This window comes from Mobula hypostoma, chromosome 1 (assembly GCF_963921235.1).
Source record: "Mobula hypostoma chromosome 1, sMobHyp1.1, whole genome shotgun sequence".
NCBI classification, from domain to species: Eukaryota; Metazoa; Chordata; class Chondrichthyes; order Myliobatiformes; family Myliobatidae; genus Mobula; species Mobula hypostoma.
This window is the reverse complement of record NC_086097.1, coordinates 238807046-238823112: the sequence shown is the minus strand read 5'-3', so window position 1 is coordinate 238823112 and position 16067 is coordinate 238807046. Positions and strand designations below refer to the sequence as shown.

At 39.8% G+C, this 16067-nt stretch overlaps 1 protein-coding gene across 1 annotated transcript in view; it reads left to right on the top strand.

Annotated features, from left to right (window-relative positions):
• csmd3b (CUB and Sushi multiple domains 3b) overlaps positions 1-16067 on the top strand; it is a 2345756-nt gene that overhangs the window by 470764 nt on the left and 1858925 nt on the right. The window contains exon 3 of the mRNA XM_063066157.1: positions 2771-2883. Coding sequence (XP_062922227.1) covers positions 2771-2883 — 113 coding nt within the window. The remainder of the gene's footprint in view (positions 1-2770; positions 2884-16067) is intronic.

Here is a 16067-nt window from a genome sequence, read left to right as displayed (position 1 = left end):
ACCATCCATACAAAACTAGAAAAGAAGCAAAGTCTGAGCCCCAAAATCGTTCCCATAGTTCTTCATATGGAACAAAAAAGCAGAAAGTTGGAAGAACTCAGCTGGTCAAGTGGGGTCTTGATGCAGGGTCTCAATCCAAAATGTAGACTAACCCTCTGCCCCCACAGATACTGCCTGTTCCACCGAGTTCCTCCAGCAGTTTATATTAGCTCTGGATTACAGTACCTTAAGTCTCTTGTGTCTCTTATGTGTTCTTTTTTTTCTGGGGGTATTTTCTAACCCATTTAAAGTCCTTCAGGCATGTAAACTCTGGGAATATGTGCATAAAGATCCCAGGAGATTAGCTGTTTCTGAGATACTCAATCCTGGCACCAACAATTATTCCATGGTCAAAGTAAATTAGATCACATTTCTTCCCCATTCTGTTGTTTGATACGAACAATAACTGAACCTCTTGACCATGTCTGCATGCTTTTATGCATTGAGTTGCTGCCACGTGATTGGCTGATTAAAAATTTGTGTTTACGAGTAGATGGGCTTAATAAAGTAACCACAGAGTGCATATTCATAAATAAGTATTTAAATTGACTATTAAAGTTGATATTTTTCTTCCCATTAAAGACTTTTTGAAACTTATTTGTCATTGAAGTCCAAGAGAGATAAAATGACTGTCTAAAAATAGTGTTTGACTTTCAGTCACAACAGTTAATTGTCTTGAAGTTATTTTACTTCTGTTTTTGGCACGGCGTGAAAGCTTTGTGATTTATACTTTGGGCAGTTGTAATATCCAAAGGCTCTGATAAGGCCATGCCTGGGTTTATCAGTTCACTAGTTTTTTTTTGTGTGTGTGTGTTTTAGTTACTGTATAAAGACTTGCTTGATCTTTCTTATTCTACCCAAGGACCTAGTACTAGATCTAAAGGTATTTAGTACCTAACCAACATGAGTGGATTTGTTATGTTTCATATGTGGCTTCTTAGCTTCATAACAGCTGGCTCATATGGCATAGTTCACTTCAAGTGCAGTGATCAACCTCCATTAAAATGATAATTGGTTTAGTTATTTTGCATTAATTTATAATTTTATTAACATGCATTGTTATGTAAATTGTACGTCAATTTAATTTTTATTCATAATTTCTAAATATTTCTGATTTTTTTTTTCATGTTTACTAAATATATCTGGCCACACTCAATTACTTAGACATTGTGTTTTATCAGATTATTTATTTATTTATTTGTTGTGATACAACAGGAATAGACCATTCTGGCCCTTCGAGCCACACCTCCCCAACAATCCTCTGATTTAACCCCAGCCTAATCTCACGACAAGTTACAATGACAAATTGCCCTACCAACCAGTTCGTCCTCTGGACTGTGAGGAGACAAGAGCACCCGGAGGAAATCCACGCAGCCATGGACAAACCCTTTACAGCAATGGCAGAAATTGTACCTGGGTCGCTGATATTGTAAAGTGTCTTGCTAACCACTATGCTACCATACCTCCCGATTCTGGCACTGACCTGCACAATCGAGGCAGCACAATAATTAATTCAATGATATCTCTTTTTCTAAAAGCAAAATAAGGGAATAGCAAACTTAAAATTGAATGAGAGAGAGAGAGAGAGAGATAGGAGACAGAAATAGCAAGTAAAATTGTTTATTACTCTCATTTTTAATGTTATTCATCCAAATAAAGCTCTGAAGGAACTTCAGACTCTGGACCCAACAGCTTGCTTGGCAACAATTTATGAAGGTTAGAGTGTCACCTTCAGTAAGAAGCAAATCAATGATAGAACAGCAGCTGGTTATTGAACTCTCAGGTACTGAATTTCAGAAAGTGAATCCCATTTATAACCATCGCTCTTTAACACATTTCCTGCTTGTGGTCATGGTTAAGTGTTGAGATATAAGAGTAATCATGCTGGTAAATCATAAACATAATTGATTTTGCAGATGCTGGAAACCCTTAGCAACACACACAAAAAATGTTGCAGAAACTCAGCAGATCAGGCAGGATTAATGGAAAGGAATAAACAGACGAGCTTTCGGGTCAAGACCCTTCATCAGGAGCTTTCATCAGTCTCGTTGAAGGGTCTGGGCCCAAATTGTCAACTGATGTTCATCTCCATAGATGCTGTCTCACCTGTTGAGTTCCTCCAGTAATTTGTGTGTGGTCATTATGCTGGTAAAGTTCCTCTTAGAGCCGACATTGCTAGCCTCAACATTTTCTCAGACTCAGAATCGGGTTTAATATCTCAGCATATGTTGTGAAATTTGTTGTTATGTGGCAGCAGTACATTGCAATACATAATAAAAATTGAATTACAGTAGGAAATGTATATTATATATGTATGTTAATTAAATAAATAGTCCATCAAAAGTACTGAGGTAGTGTTCATGGATTCAATGTCCATTCAGAAGTCTGATAGCAGAGGGGAAGAAGTTGTTCCTGAATCTGTTGAGTTTAGTGGATGCGTTCTCCATTGTAAAGGGCTCTGAAAATTCCATCTTTTGCATATCCCAGTCAATAAATATTCTACAAATTTTACATTTATAATAAATTGAGAAGATGTTAATATCTTTTCTCAGCTTCACTGGTGGTGGCTCTTGCAGGCAAAGGAGAGGATACCAATTCATCTGATAGAAAATAACGCTGAAGTATTTCAGACAATGAGCTTTAGTTTCGTAAGAAGATTGCTGATAAATTTGTGGATGTGGTTTTGTGAATATGATCTTACTGAATTGTGTTCTATTTTGCCCCGATGTAGGTTAACTGGCTTTCAGATACCTGCGCCTGTGACGAGCACTGGGTCTGTGTTTGCATTGCGTCTTACTAGTGACTTCGCTGTCAGCGCACATGGATTTAAGTTATTCTATCAAGGTAAGACAAGTAAAGTGCCAATGTCCAATCAGCTATTCATGGATATACTCAAATTGTTATGCTTTTCTGGTGTTTTAATTGTTACATTATTGCAAGATTTAAAAGGATGTAGCTTATTGGCACAAGTATAGTATCCGGATTTACTGTCCTGTATCATTCACCAGGCCATTGTATTCTGCATTGAAAATGCATTTGCGGTACTCTTACGATTTTATACTCCGCTGATTGGAATATGTTGTTGATTATTAGTAGGGTGTGGAATCTCTGTGTAAAATATTTCACTCTGGGGGGAGATGAGCACATACGCATAATTAATGGCCTGTACAAAATCCAACGTGATGGATATTCAGCATGTGGTAATGAGATGTTATTTATTTCGCACTGTGATGAGCACTGGTGGATTAATGTAAAGAACTCACTGTGTCAAAAAACAATAGTGTTTCGGCTGCTTATTATATTTATCATGCGTAGGTATGGAACCAAATGAGCTCTATGTTCGACTGAGGTTGGGCGCTTTGTTTTTGCATTTCTTGTCGTCAATAGCCTGAAACTCTTGTAGAGAGACTAACACACTTGTGTAACTGTGAGATGTTGTCACTGAAATGGCTCGTATTTTGAGGTTGACAGGATTATATTATGTATTGAGCATTAAATGATGCGAGAGGGGAAAAAGGATGAAGTCAGGGGTAGGGCATGGTATCTCTGGGGAAGTTCTTAGGATCTCCCTGACTGAGTTCCACCGATGTTTCAAATGGTTCCAATGCTTTATCAACCATAACTAATCGTGCCTATAAAGGCTTGAACTATCAGAATTTTCAAAAGCTAAATTATTAACAATTTAAGAAATGAAGCAATGAACCAGATATTGGAACTTTCATGGACTCTGCGGTTCCACATTGAGAGTAACCAGTTTGGCCTGTGGGTATAAGAAGAGCCTTCCCGTGCTCTTCTGCTTTTTCTCCCATCCATGGAGAAACTCTTCCCCATTTCAAGGGACATGCATTTATTCTACTCATGTTAGCAATCATTGACCAGATTGGTTATGATGAGAGAATTAAATTGGACTCGTACTCATCAAAAAATAGGTAATTGACTGTTAACTTACAAATTTGTTTCTAATTCCATTTCATTTAAAGTTCTGAATAGTTTAATGTCTTTTTCCAGTAAGCAAATGCAAAGAAGAGTAGAATAATTGTTACTCTGGACCTGATGCAACACAAAAATAACACAATAAGATAAAGAGCACAGTAAATATAAATAAATACATAAGATAGCTCATATAGATTGTATGTCCATAAAGTGACGTTAAATACAGGAGTGACAGTAAATAAGGTGACTGACAGGAGATAATAAAGTAGTGGTGGTTGGGAGGTGTGGAGGGTTGAGTTAGTGGGTGGATCCTTACTACTTGGGGAAAGTCAGTGTTTTTGAGTGTGGTGGTCCTGGTGTGGATGCTATGTAGCCTCCTCCCTGGTGGGACTGGGTCAGACAGTCCATGAGCAGAGTGGGTGGGATCTTTCATAATGTTACAGGCCCTTTTCCAGCACCTTTCTGTATATATGTCCTTTATGGCGGGTGGGCTAGTGCAGGTGATGCCCTGGGCAGTTTTGACTGCCCATTGTAAAGTCGTCCTGTTCGCTGCAGTGCAGTTTCTGTACCATGCAGTGATGCAGCATGTTAGGATGCCCTCTACTGTGCATCTGTAGAAGGATGTCAGCATTAACATTGTCAGAGCTCTGTAATATTTGATCCCTGGGTTCTTTTAGGAGTACAGGAATGAGTGAGAAACTTCGATTCATTGATTCTTCATGCTCGTTTACCATAAAGTTTAAACATAGATACAAAGCATTTGAAACTAAAGGCTGATTTATACTTGTGTGTATGGGCTATGCCGTAGGCCTGATTTAAACTTTTGCATAGCCCTACGCCGTAGCGAGCATGCGTAGTTGTGTCTGCATCACTCTGCAATTCACCACCAAAACGCTAGTTGGTGGTGGGGTTTCTATGCCACTGTGTTGAGTTTCATCGTGAGAGACATGGACGAGGAAAAGCATTTCAAATATTTTCGGATGTCGGCAGGTAGGTTTGACGATTTGGTTCATCGTCTTCAACCATTTATTTTGCATCAGTGTACAGACATGGCGGAGAAAAGCAACGGAAAATGTGATGCTACCAAGCAGACCAATCACAGTTGCTGCGGTCTGCGTTGCCGTGACGTATGAGTACCATTTTTGGGGAGGTGCACGTCACCCTACGGCGTAGGGTACGTGGTAGCTATGGCGTACATTTGACGCACAAGTATAAATCAGCCTTAAGTGAGGAGCTGAGAAACAAAGCAGAGATTCAAATGATTTAATGAAAAGAAGGCAGCGAAAAAGGTGGAGCCTTTGAAAAATCTTTCGCCTTTATACTTGAGATAGCAAAAAATTCTTCAGATAGAAACAACACAGTTAATAGGCTACATAAGTAAAACAATTATTACATGTGTATAATGCGCTAATACTTAGCCAATTAAAAATGAAAAGGTATTTGTAACTGCTATTCTGCCTTCTTCCAGTAAGTGGGAACGAACCACTGCATACTGTGAAAAAGGTGTAGAAGGGATCCATGGTCGTTGCTGGAGTCCGGGATGCTGCCTAGCCTGTTGCATTCACCAGCAACTTTTATGTGTGATACTGTGAAAAATATGAGTTTGATAATGATACACATTGTTAAAAATACTTTGTAAATGTTATCGTTTATTTTACCTGACATGATTAGAACCACAATTTTGGTCTTGCATTAATTAAACTAATATCTTATCAAAAGTCTATAAAAAAACAACCATTCCCAACAATGTCCATTGGCCAGCTCCTTTCAGCCTCATCAGTAAGTAGGAGCATTGGCGAGCTTTCTTATATGTAGCATGTGTTCTGGGACCATTGAGGTTGTGCAAGATGAGCACTCCCAGAAGTTTTAAACTGCTTGCTGTTTCCACTGCTGTACTGCCATTATGAATTCATCTTGTAGTGACTTTTTGTTGATCATGCGAATAAAATAAATGGAAATTGTCTTGCTACATGAACATATTTTGATGCAGAATATAAACTACTACTACTACAACAATCATGTTAGATTAGGTTTTGATTAGATTCAACTTTGTCATTGTGCTGAATACAGATACAAAGCCAATGAAATGCAGTTAGCATCTAATCAGAAATGCAAAGAATAGTGTTATTTACAAAATAACTGCAAATAAAAAGTAAGTGCTGCAGCACACAAATATAAAAGTACTGAGACAGTACAATATGGGTGCAATACTGCTTAGCTCTGTGATGTGAGGTTCAGCAGGGTCACAGCCTCATGGAAGAAGCTCTTCCTGTGCCTGCTGGTGTGGGAGTGGAGGCTCCAGTAGCACCTACCGGATGGGAGGAGAGTAAAAAGTCCATGGTTAGGGTGAGATGCATCCTTGATAATGCTTTTTGCCCTGCCCAGGCAGCGTTTATGGTAGATGTTCTCAATGGTGGGCAATTGGGTGCCGATAATCCGCTGGGCAATTTTCACCACACGCAGTCCGATACGGGACAATTGCCATACCTCACTGAGATGCAGTTGGTGAGTATGCTCTCAATGGTACAGCGGTAAAAGTCTGTCAGTATCCTGGGACAGAGGTGAGCTTTTTTGATGCTCCGCAGGAAATAAAGGTGCTGTTGTGCCTTTTTGATCAGGATGGAGGAGTTCAGGGACCAGGTGAGATCCTCAGAAATGTGGACACCAAGGAATTTGAAGCTTGATACATGCTTCACTACAGCTCCGTTGATGGAGATGGGGACATGAGTGTGGCTCCTAGCATGTCTGAAGCCCACAATAATCTCCTTGGTCTTCTGGGTGTTATGGGCACACCACGTGGTCAGGTGCTGGACCTCATCCCTGTAGGCTGTATCATCATCCCCTCTGAACAGGCCATCACCGTGGTGTCGTCTGCGAACTTGATTATGGAGTTAGAACCATGTACAGGAATGCAGTCATAGCTGAAAAGGGAGTACAGAAGAGGGCTCAGCACACAGCCTTGAGGCACGCTGGTGTTCAGGGTGAGAGTGGAGGAGGAGAGGTTGTCTAACTTACCAGATTGGGAAAGTCCAAGGTCCAGTTGCAGAGGGATGAGCTGATACCAAGCTGGCGAAGTTTGGCGATCAGCTTGGAGGGGATCACAGTATTGAATGCCGAAGTAAAGTCAATGAACAGCATTCTGATGTAAGAGTTGGGGCTGGCCAGGTGGGTCACGGCAGAGTGAAGTGCCGTGGAGATGGCATCCTCTGTAGACCTGTTGTTGCAATAGGCGAATTGATGGGAGTCCAGGGTAGTGGGCAGACAGGATTTCAGATGTGATAGAACCAGTCTCTCAAAGCACTTTGCAATGATATCAGAGATCCATCATTTTGTAAACAAATTAGAAATTTTTCTCTTAATCCTGTGATGTTGGGAATGCATCTCATCTGAGTAAGATTGGAAACGTTTATACCTGTATGTATTATTGATCTAAGAATCTAAGGGGAAACAAAACTATTCAAGACTTTGACTTTCTTGAAATAGTTCTGCAAAAGTCAAGCAACTGTAACAAGAGAAGAAATTATTACTGATGTGCTCCTCATTCGTTTAGATAAGTTCCACGTAAGAATATATGAGTTAATTTTAATGCTGCTTCATCCTAAGGTAGAATCTTGCAGATTCTATTATTTATGGTGCAACTGTAACAAAAACCAATTTCCCCCGGGATCAATAAAGTATGACTATGACTACGATGAGCTCAAGAAGATTGAGGCTTTAATGGATTTCAATCTTTGTAGCTCTTGTGGTTGTGCAAGATGCCTCGCCAGTCATCAAAAAGCATGAAATTTGCAGAAAGGGGGCATGCCCTGTGTAAAACTTAATCACAATTTTTTTACGCGTACATTTTTTAAAAAAATGCTTTCTTCACTTGCTTGTGGAATATCGTCAAATGCCTACATACTTGCCTCATTTTAGGAAATATTTGCATTCTATATGAATATTTATGTGCAAAATACTGTTGTACATTTCAAAATGTTTGCACCTACTGGAAAACTGCAATGCAGAGAATATGAAACGTGATATCTTTTATTGTAACTTAATACCTGCCAACAGAGCGTCATGTTTTTTTTGTTACTCTCTGCTTCTAGCACTCATATAGTCCAGGACTTACAGTACTCCTCTGATGTTTGTTTTGCAATTGTTCAAAGATATCCTTGATTCTGACACCAGAAGGCAAAGGATCATCCTGAACATATTTCTATGACTTCAGAAATGCCTGTCTGTATTCCTAAAAATAGAATTGACATTAATCATTTTGTTCCCTCCTTCCCTGTACAGCTGAACTACTCTGGAATTGTTCTGAATCCAGTCATACTTCTCAGAAGCAACTTCTTCCTAATTCAAAACCAATGCATTAAAGATTTACTCATGGGTTGCCTGAAATATCTGCTAGATTCCTTATGTCTGTCTGGCTTTGATAGGTTCATCCATTTGAGATGTGGGTTGCTAATTCTCTGGAGGGACGGTGGTGATGCCAACTCTTGCTCAAGCTTCAAAGCCAACTCAAAACTCAAACAAATTTTCCCCGTAACTGTAAAAAAAAAATTCACACACACACACACACACACACACACACACACAATGCTGGAGGAACTCAGCAGGTCAGGCAGCGTCTATGGAAAAAAGGTATAGTTGACAGTTTGGACGTAACCCCTTCGGCGGGACTGGAGAAAAAAAGCTGAGGAGTAGATTTAAAAGGTGGTGGGGGGGAGAGAAACACCAGGTGATAGGTGAAACCTGGAGGGGGTGGAATGAAGTAAAAAGATGGGAAGTTGCTTGGTGAAAGAGACAGAAGGACATGGAAGAAAGGAAGTGCGGGGAGGAGCACCAGAGAGAGGCATTGTGTAGGAAAGGAGATAAGGTGAGAGAGGGAAAAGAGGGAGAGAGAGGGTGGGATGGTGAAGGCGGGGTGGGGGCCATTATTCAAAGTCTGAGAAATCGATGCTGATGCCATCAGGTTGGTGGCTACCTTAATGGAATATAAGGTGTTGTTCCTCCAACCTAAGTGTGGCCTCATCCAGGCCATGGATGGACATATCAGAATGGGAAGTGGAATTAAAATGGGTGGTGATCGGGAGATCCTGCTTGTTCTGGCGGACAGAGCAAACAAAATTGTACCGTGTTTGGAAATTCTTTGTAAGTTTTAGGTTCACGCCAAGCATTATTTGTCAAAATTAAAATCATCATCATTATGTGCCATATCGTATGACATGGGCAATCATGGTCCAAGACCAGGTCCTGATGAAGGGTTTTGTCCTGAAATGTCAACTGTTTACTCTTTTCCATAGATGCTGCCTGGCCTGCTGAGTTTCTCCAGCTTTTTGTGTGTGTGTTGCTTACTTCCTATAAGTCAGTTTTTTTCATATGATGCAGTAGCTACCTGCAACATGATACTGCATACACAAAATGCTAGAGGAACTTGAGGTCTGGCCTGAGCATAGGTGGTTTGTTCCCTTCTGTAGGCCTTGACCTGCTGTGTTCCTCCAGAATTTTATGTGTGTTGCTAAATATTTTCAGCATCTGCATAATCTCTTGTGTTAATAATTTTTGTACCATCATACTCATTTTTAAACAAGCTTGCTGTAAATAGTCTTTTTTTGTGACAAGCAAATTGGTATTTGGGTAAAATGTAACTCCTATTTAACACACCAAGTGGGGTGTGATGGAGAGCACTTAGTAAACACATTCCTTACACACAAACATTGCCTTTTCAGTTTTCTGCTGTCGTTGTGGTGAATGTATTCACTTCAATGTCTTCCCCGGTATATTCTTATAAAATTAACCCACTGTTTTTCTCTGCATTGCTACATACATTTAGAGTCAGACAACAAAGTTTAGTTTAGAGTAACTTAATTCTTTATTTGCAGTTACCTGTAAGTGTGAGGTTGTGTTGAGTGTTCTGCTGTTTCACTGTGTCATTTCCCAGAAGTCCCATAGTGTCTGTTGGGGCTCAAACTGAGCTGATGCATTCTGGTTGGTTTTATGGTGTCTTTCCCACCAGACATGACATGATATTCCATTTATTTAGTAATGGGGATGTGTAAACATGTATATATTGTTTGTATACTGCATTTAAGGTAGATACTTCTCTTTATTTTGTTATATGATTGCAAATACATCATGGGGTGCATCACATTCTAATTCGTGTATCAACTTAAATTAAAATTGGTAATTAAAGACGATATGTCCTAGTGCCTAATAAAAGGAGCCCATCGCCCTCATTATGAGAGAGAGAGATAGGAGCTGCCAAGAGTTCGCACTGGACAAGAACAAGTACATAGTTTTAAGTTATTGTGTTTTCTTGCAGATATTATTTTGTAACTATTGGCATTTTTCTTTTCACTATTTCACTAATTTTCACTTTATTTTGTAAGTTTGATTTTTGTCAATCTTAATCACCTTTTCACTTAAGTGGTAAGTGATTTCAGCCGTTTAGTCATTGATTATAACCCTCATTTTTAACATAGGGGTTTAAATGACATTGAGTGCACTGTCTGTGAGCTCTAAACTTCAGACTTTAAGCCCTATCTGATAAGCATCCTCACTTTAGGGTAATTAAACTGTATCACCCTACTCGTTAAGGACTAGCTGACCTCATTACTTCTGTCTGTATGGAAAGATAGCTGCAGTGAGTCCCCACTCCATTCAGGAAGGAGATACTTCCAGCTAATGAAGCAGTTTAAATTTTATTTTAGTTTAGTAAGACACATTTAATTTTGATGAAATATTCTTGGACTTATAAGGCATTTACAAGCACAGTGATAATTTTTACAAGTTAGAAAGACATGCCAACAAGTCTTTCACTGCAGAAACTGAAGGCTGAGGAATAAATTTGAGTCCATCTTTCTGTCAACCTTAGTTTGGTCATTCCTAACATCTTGGCTGCTTTCTAATATTTGTACTGTTTTTCTGAGAGTTGACATCACCTGTGTGTGATGTTTCACAGCTACATTTATCAGGTCGGGTGGATGCAATGTTTAATTAGGCCAACGTGGATCATATTGTTTCTGTGCTCAAGAGGCTGAGCGAGGAGCATTGGTTAGAAGTTTAACTTACTAAATAAGGTCTTGACCCTTGGAAAGGTCACGCTGCTTTGCTGAAAAGCTGAGGTTAGCAAGAAGCCCTTTGGGAGCTGGAATGCGAATATCCATTACAGAGCGCAGGCAAATTGGCTCCTAGCAAGAAGTCATTGTCAGACAACCCACAATTTAAAGTTAGGTCAACAGTGCTTAATTCATGAAAGTCAAAGTAAATTTATTATCAAAGTACCTATAGCAACATATACTGCCTTAAGATTCATTTTCTTCCATGCGTTGACAGGAAAATAAAGAAATACAATATAATTTATGAATAACCAATGATTGACAAGCAACCAATGTGAAAAGAAGATAAATCATGCAAATAATAAAATAAATAAATAATACTGAGAACATGGTTTGTAGAAACCTTCAAAGTAAGTCTATGGGTTGTGGAATCATTTCGGCATTGAGATGAAATAAGTTATCCAAGCTGGTTCAAGAGCCTGATGGTCACTGTTCCTGAACCTGGTGGTGTGGGACCTCCCCTCCTGTATGTCCTGTCTGATGGTGGTAGCGGGGATTTTTGATGAAGTTCGCCACTTTCTAAATGTGCTCAATGGTGAGGAAAGCTTTTCCTGGGTTGTATCCACCACATGCTATGGGCTTTTCCATTCCTGGGTATTGGTGTTTCCATACCAAGCCATGATTCAACCAATGCAGCATCAATGTTGCCAAGAACTATTGCCAAGAACTATTCTTACCACTTCTTGTTTTGCTTAACAGATCTATAGTTGGATGAATGGAACACAGTGCTTGTGAATGTGTGTGAAGGTTTATTTCTATCAAAGTAATTACAAATTGAACAAATTGCTAAAAAAATTTTGTCTCAATGGATAAAATTATTCAACAGAACAAAAAAGATACCGAGCGCATATTCAAAAGGATCGTTTACATTTGCCATAATATGCAGTACTTGTAAATTAAATTTGTTAGCAGGGAAAATACATTAACAGAAGTTTGGGAGATTGGATGTTATATTGAAGTTTTACAGGGCATGGGGGAGCCTAATTTGGAGTACTGTGTGGAGCTTGAAAGAGTCCAGAGAAAATTTACAAGGATTTTGCTAGGACTGGAGGACCTGAGTTATAGGGGGCAGGTGAATAGGCTAGGACTTTATTCCTTAGAACATAGAAGACTGAGAGGAGATTTGAAAGAAACATACGACATTAAGAGGGGGATATAGATAGGGTTAATGCCAGCAGACTTTTTCCACTGAGGTTGGGTGGGACCTCAACGCGAAGTCATGCATTAAGGGTGAAAGGTGAAAAATTTAAGGGAAACATAAGAGGAAACTTCTTCACTCAGAAGGTTGTGAATCTGTGAAACAAGACGTCAGTGCAAGTGGTGCATGCAAGCTCCATTCCAACGTTTAAGGGAAGTTTGGATAGGTACATGGATTGTAGGTGTATGGAGGGGTAGGGATTCCAGTGCAGATTGATGGGAGTAGGTAGTTAAATGGTTTGGCATAGACTAGATGAGCCAAAGGTCCTACTTCTCTGCTCTTCTTTTCTATGACTCCATGAGTCTAGTTATATTCAAAATGAAATGAGCTGGGTAATTCACATCCTTAGAACAGTTCCAACTTTCCATTACTTGCTTGAACTTGCTTTTGGAATCTTAATCTGGTACTTGTCCCTAACTGTGGTCAGCCAGGTACTAAATCACTGCTTTGTGCTTACCTTCTGATGTTGTAATTATAGATTTTAATAATGATTAATTCAGTTTCTTTCTGTTGTAAATGCATTAGAATATTGTGCAGTCTTAAGAGGCTAAAGAAATAGTGGACATGAAAGGAAAGACGGGTGGGTGGGTAGAAAATTTTGCTGTGAAGAGTTCATATGGATAGATGTTAATAGCTTAAGCGTGTAGACAAAAATTTGGCTTTGTAGTATAATGTGGGAAAATACACTTAATTTGGCAAGAAAATGCAGAGAGCGTAGTATCTCAAAGATGAGAGATTACAGGGCTCTGAAATGCAAAGGGACTCATGAATCCTGGTGAATAATTCAGAAAAAGCTGGGATGTAGGTATCACAGATAGTCATAGAGCATTACAGTACAGATGCAGACCCTCCAGTCCATCTAATCTGTGCTCACCCATTTTTCTTCCTAGTCCCACCTATCCAAACTTGTACCACTATCCTCCAAACCCTTTCCATTCATGTTCCTATCCAAATTTTCCTTCAGTGTTGCAAACAAAATCACATCCACCACTTACTGGCAGCTCTTTTCAGACTCACACACCCTCTGAGTGAAGAAGTTCCCCCTAAATATTTCACCTTTTACCCTTAACCTATGACCTGTGGATCATGTTAACCAACCTGAGGGCAAAATGTTTGCCTGTATTTATCCTATCCATAATTTTGTGTAGTTCCATGAAGTTCTCCCTCATTCTTCTGTGCTCCGGGAAATGAAGTCCTGATCGATTCAAACTTTCCCTAATACATGAGAAAAATAGTTTATTACCTGGAGAAATGGAAACAAAAGTAGAAGGTCCTGGGAATCTCTGGCCAATAACTATAAGAGATAGGAGTATAGTTTCTCTCCAGAATAAGTGAAACATAGTATTTGTGCTATACTCTTAAGTTTGTCATGGATAGGGGAGGTAGTGCGGATAAGCTCCCACTACCGATTTAATGCTCCCAACAGCGTGCATCTCAAATAGCCTCTGACAATCAAGTCCATTTCCTGGCCATCACATGTGACTTAGCTATTAAGCACAATGGAACAGTTTCTACTGACAGGAGAAGGGCCAATGGGAGACAGAGCTAGAGTTCCTAAAATAATCCTACAAGCTTCTCAGGCTTCTAGCCGAGCATACGCTTCTCTTAAATATTGTAATCAAGCCCACATCCACCACTTCTACTGGCAGCTTGTTCAACAATCTCACCACCCTCTGAGTGAAGTTCTCCCTCACATTCACCCTAAACAGTTCACCTTCAACCTTAACCCATGACCTCTAGTTCCAGTCTCACCCAACCTCAGTGGTAAAAGCATCCTTGCATTTACTTACTTACTGCCTGTTACTCTGCTGGCATTTAGGGCAGTCATGAAGATTCTCCATCTCTGGCTGTGTGCAGGGCTTCCTTCATCATGTCTGTAGCTTCCTCTCAGTTTTCACTTCTGTCAGTCATGCAAGTCCCAGGAATACAAAGGAATTCTGAGACTTGGGAATGCCATTGCACTCAAATGCAGAAGGATCCTTTGTTGGAGTTTCTGTAACAATTTTGCTTTACCAGTCAGGATTGTTAGCCCTGAATGCTTGTATTTACCTTATCCATAATCTTCATAATTTTGTATCAAATTTCTCCTCATTCTCCGACACTCCAGGAAATAAAGTCCTAACCTATTGAAACATTCCCTTTAAACTCAGGTCCTCAAGACCGTGCCAAGACCTTGTAATTATTTTGCTGGACTCTTTCGATCTTATTGATATTCTTCCTGTAGATAGGTGACCAGAACTGCACACAACACTCGAAATTGAGCCTCACCAACTTTTTATACAACTTCTGCATGCTATCCCAAATCCTGTACTCAATACTATTGATTTATGAAGGCCAACCCTATCTACAGATAGAAAATTTGTGGGCAGAACTGAAAAAGCGTGTGCGAGCAAGGAGGCCTATAAACCTGATTCAGTTACTCCAGTTCTGTCCGGAGGAATGGAACAAAATTCCAGCAACTTACTGTGAGGAGCTTGTGGAAGGCTACCTAAAATGTTTAACCCAAGTTAAACAATTTAGAGGCAATGCTATCAAATACTAACAAAATGTATGTAAACTTCTGATGCACTGGGAATGCGATGAAAGAAATAAAAGCTGAAATAAATCATTCTCTCTACTATTATTCTGACATTTCACATTCTTAAAATAAACTAGTGATCCTAACTGACCTAAGACAGAGAATGTTTTCTAGGATTAAATGTCAAAAATTGTGAAAAACTGAGCTTAAATGTATTTGGCTAAGGTGTATGTAAACTTCTGACTTCAACTGTACCTGTGACACTATTTTTTAAGGTTGTTGGCTTTTTTAAACAATTGATGGCCTTCTGTCTACATCCTGGTGTTGCCATCGTCATGAATACATTTTCACCAAATGCAAAAACTCTGTGTGAGTACAGACTATAGTAACGTTTCATCAATCCTTCTTGACCAGCTCCATAGATTTCAGTCGTTTACAACTCCATTAAGTATTACAGATTCAATGTTTGTGTGGTTCTGCAAAGAGTTTTTACACAAAATGATGATTGTGCGAGTTAGTGCTCATTGCTTCTTGTCTGTGTGCCAGGCATCTCTTCTCTAACGGGTAATTTAATGGTTTCAGAAGTGTCAGTGAAAATGTTGCAGTTGCAGTAACAGAAGTAAAAACACAAAATGCTGGAGGAACTCAGCAGGTCAGGCAGCATCTATGGAGAAGAATAAACAATCACCAATTCAGGCCGAGGCGCTTCATCAGGACTGGGGGAAAAAAGATGACAAGTCAGAATAAGAAGGTGAGAGGAGAGGAGGAAGTAATACAAGGTTGTCGATGATGGCATGAATATCGATTTCTCCAACTTCCAGCAATGGCCCTCCTACCCTCCTTCACCTTTCCCGTTTCACTCTCTCACCTTATCTCCTTAGCTGCCCATCACCACCCTCTGGTGCTCCTCCCACTTCCCTTTCGGCTGTCTGTCCTCTCCTATCAGATTCCCCCTTCTCCAGCCCTTATCTCTTTCACCAATCGACTTCCCAGCTCTTTACTTTATCTCTCCACCCCCCCCCAAGTTTCACCTATCACCTACTACCTTCCTCACCTCCCCCCACCTTCTTTCTGACTTCTCATCTTTTTTCTCCACACCTGATGAAGGGTCTCAACCCAAAACATTGACTGTTTATCCATTTCCATAAATGCTACCTGGCCCGCCATGTTCCTCCAGCATTTTGTGTGTGTGTTGCTTGAATTTCCAGCATCTGCAGGATTTCTTTTGCTTGTGAGGTAATGGAACTGGCTGATGTATCAGTACAAAAATTGGTTC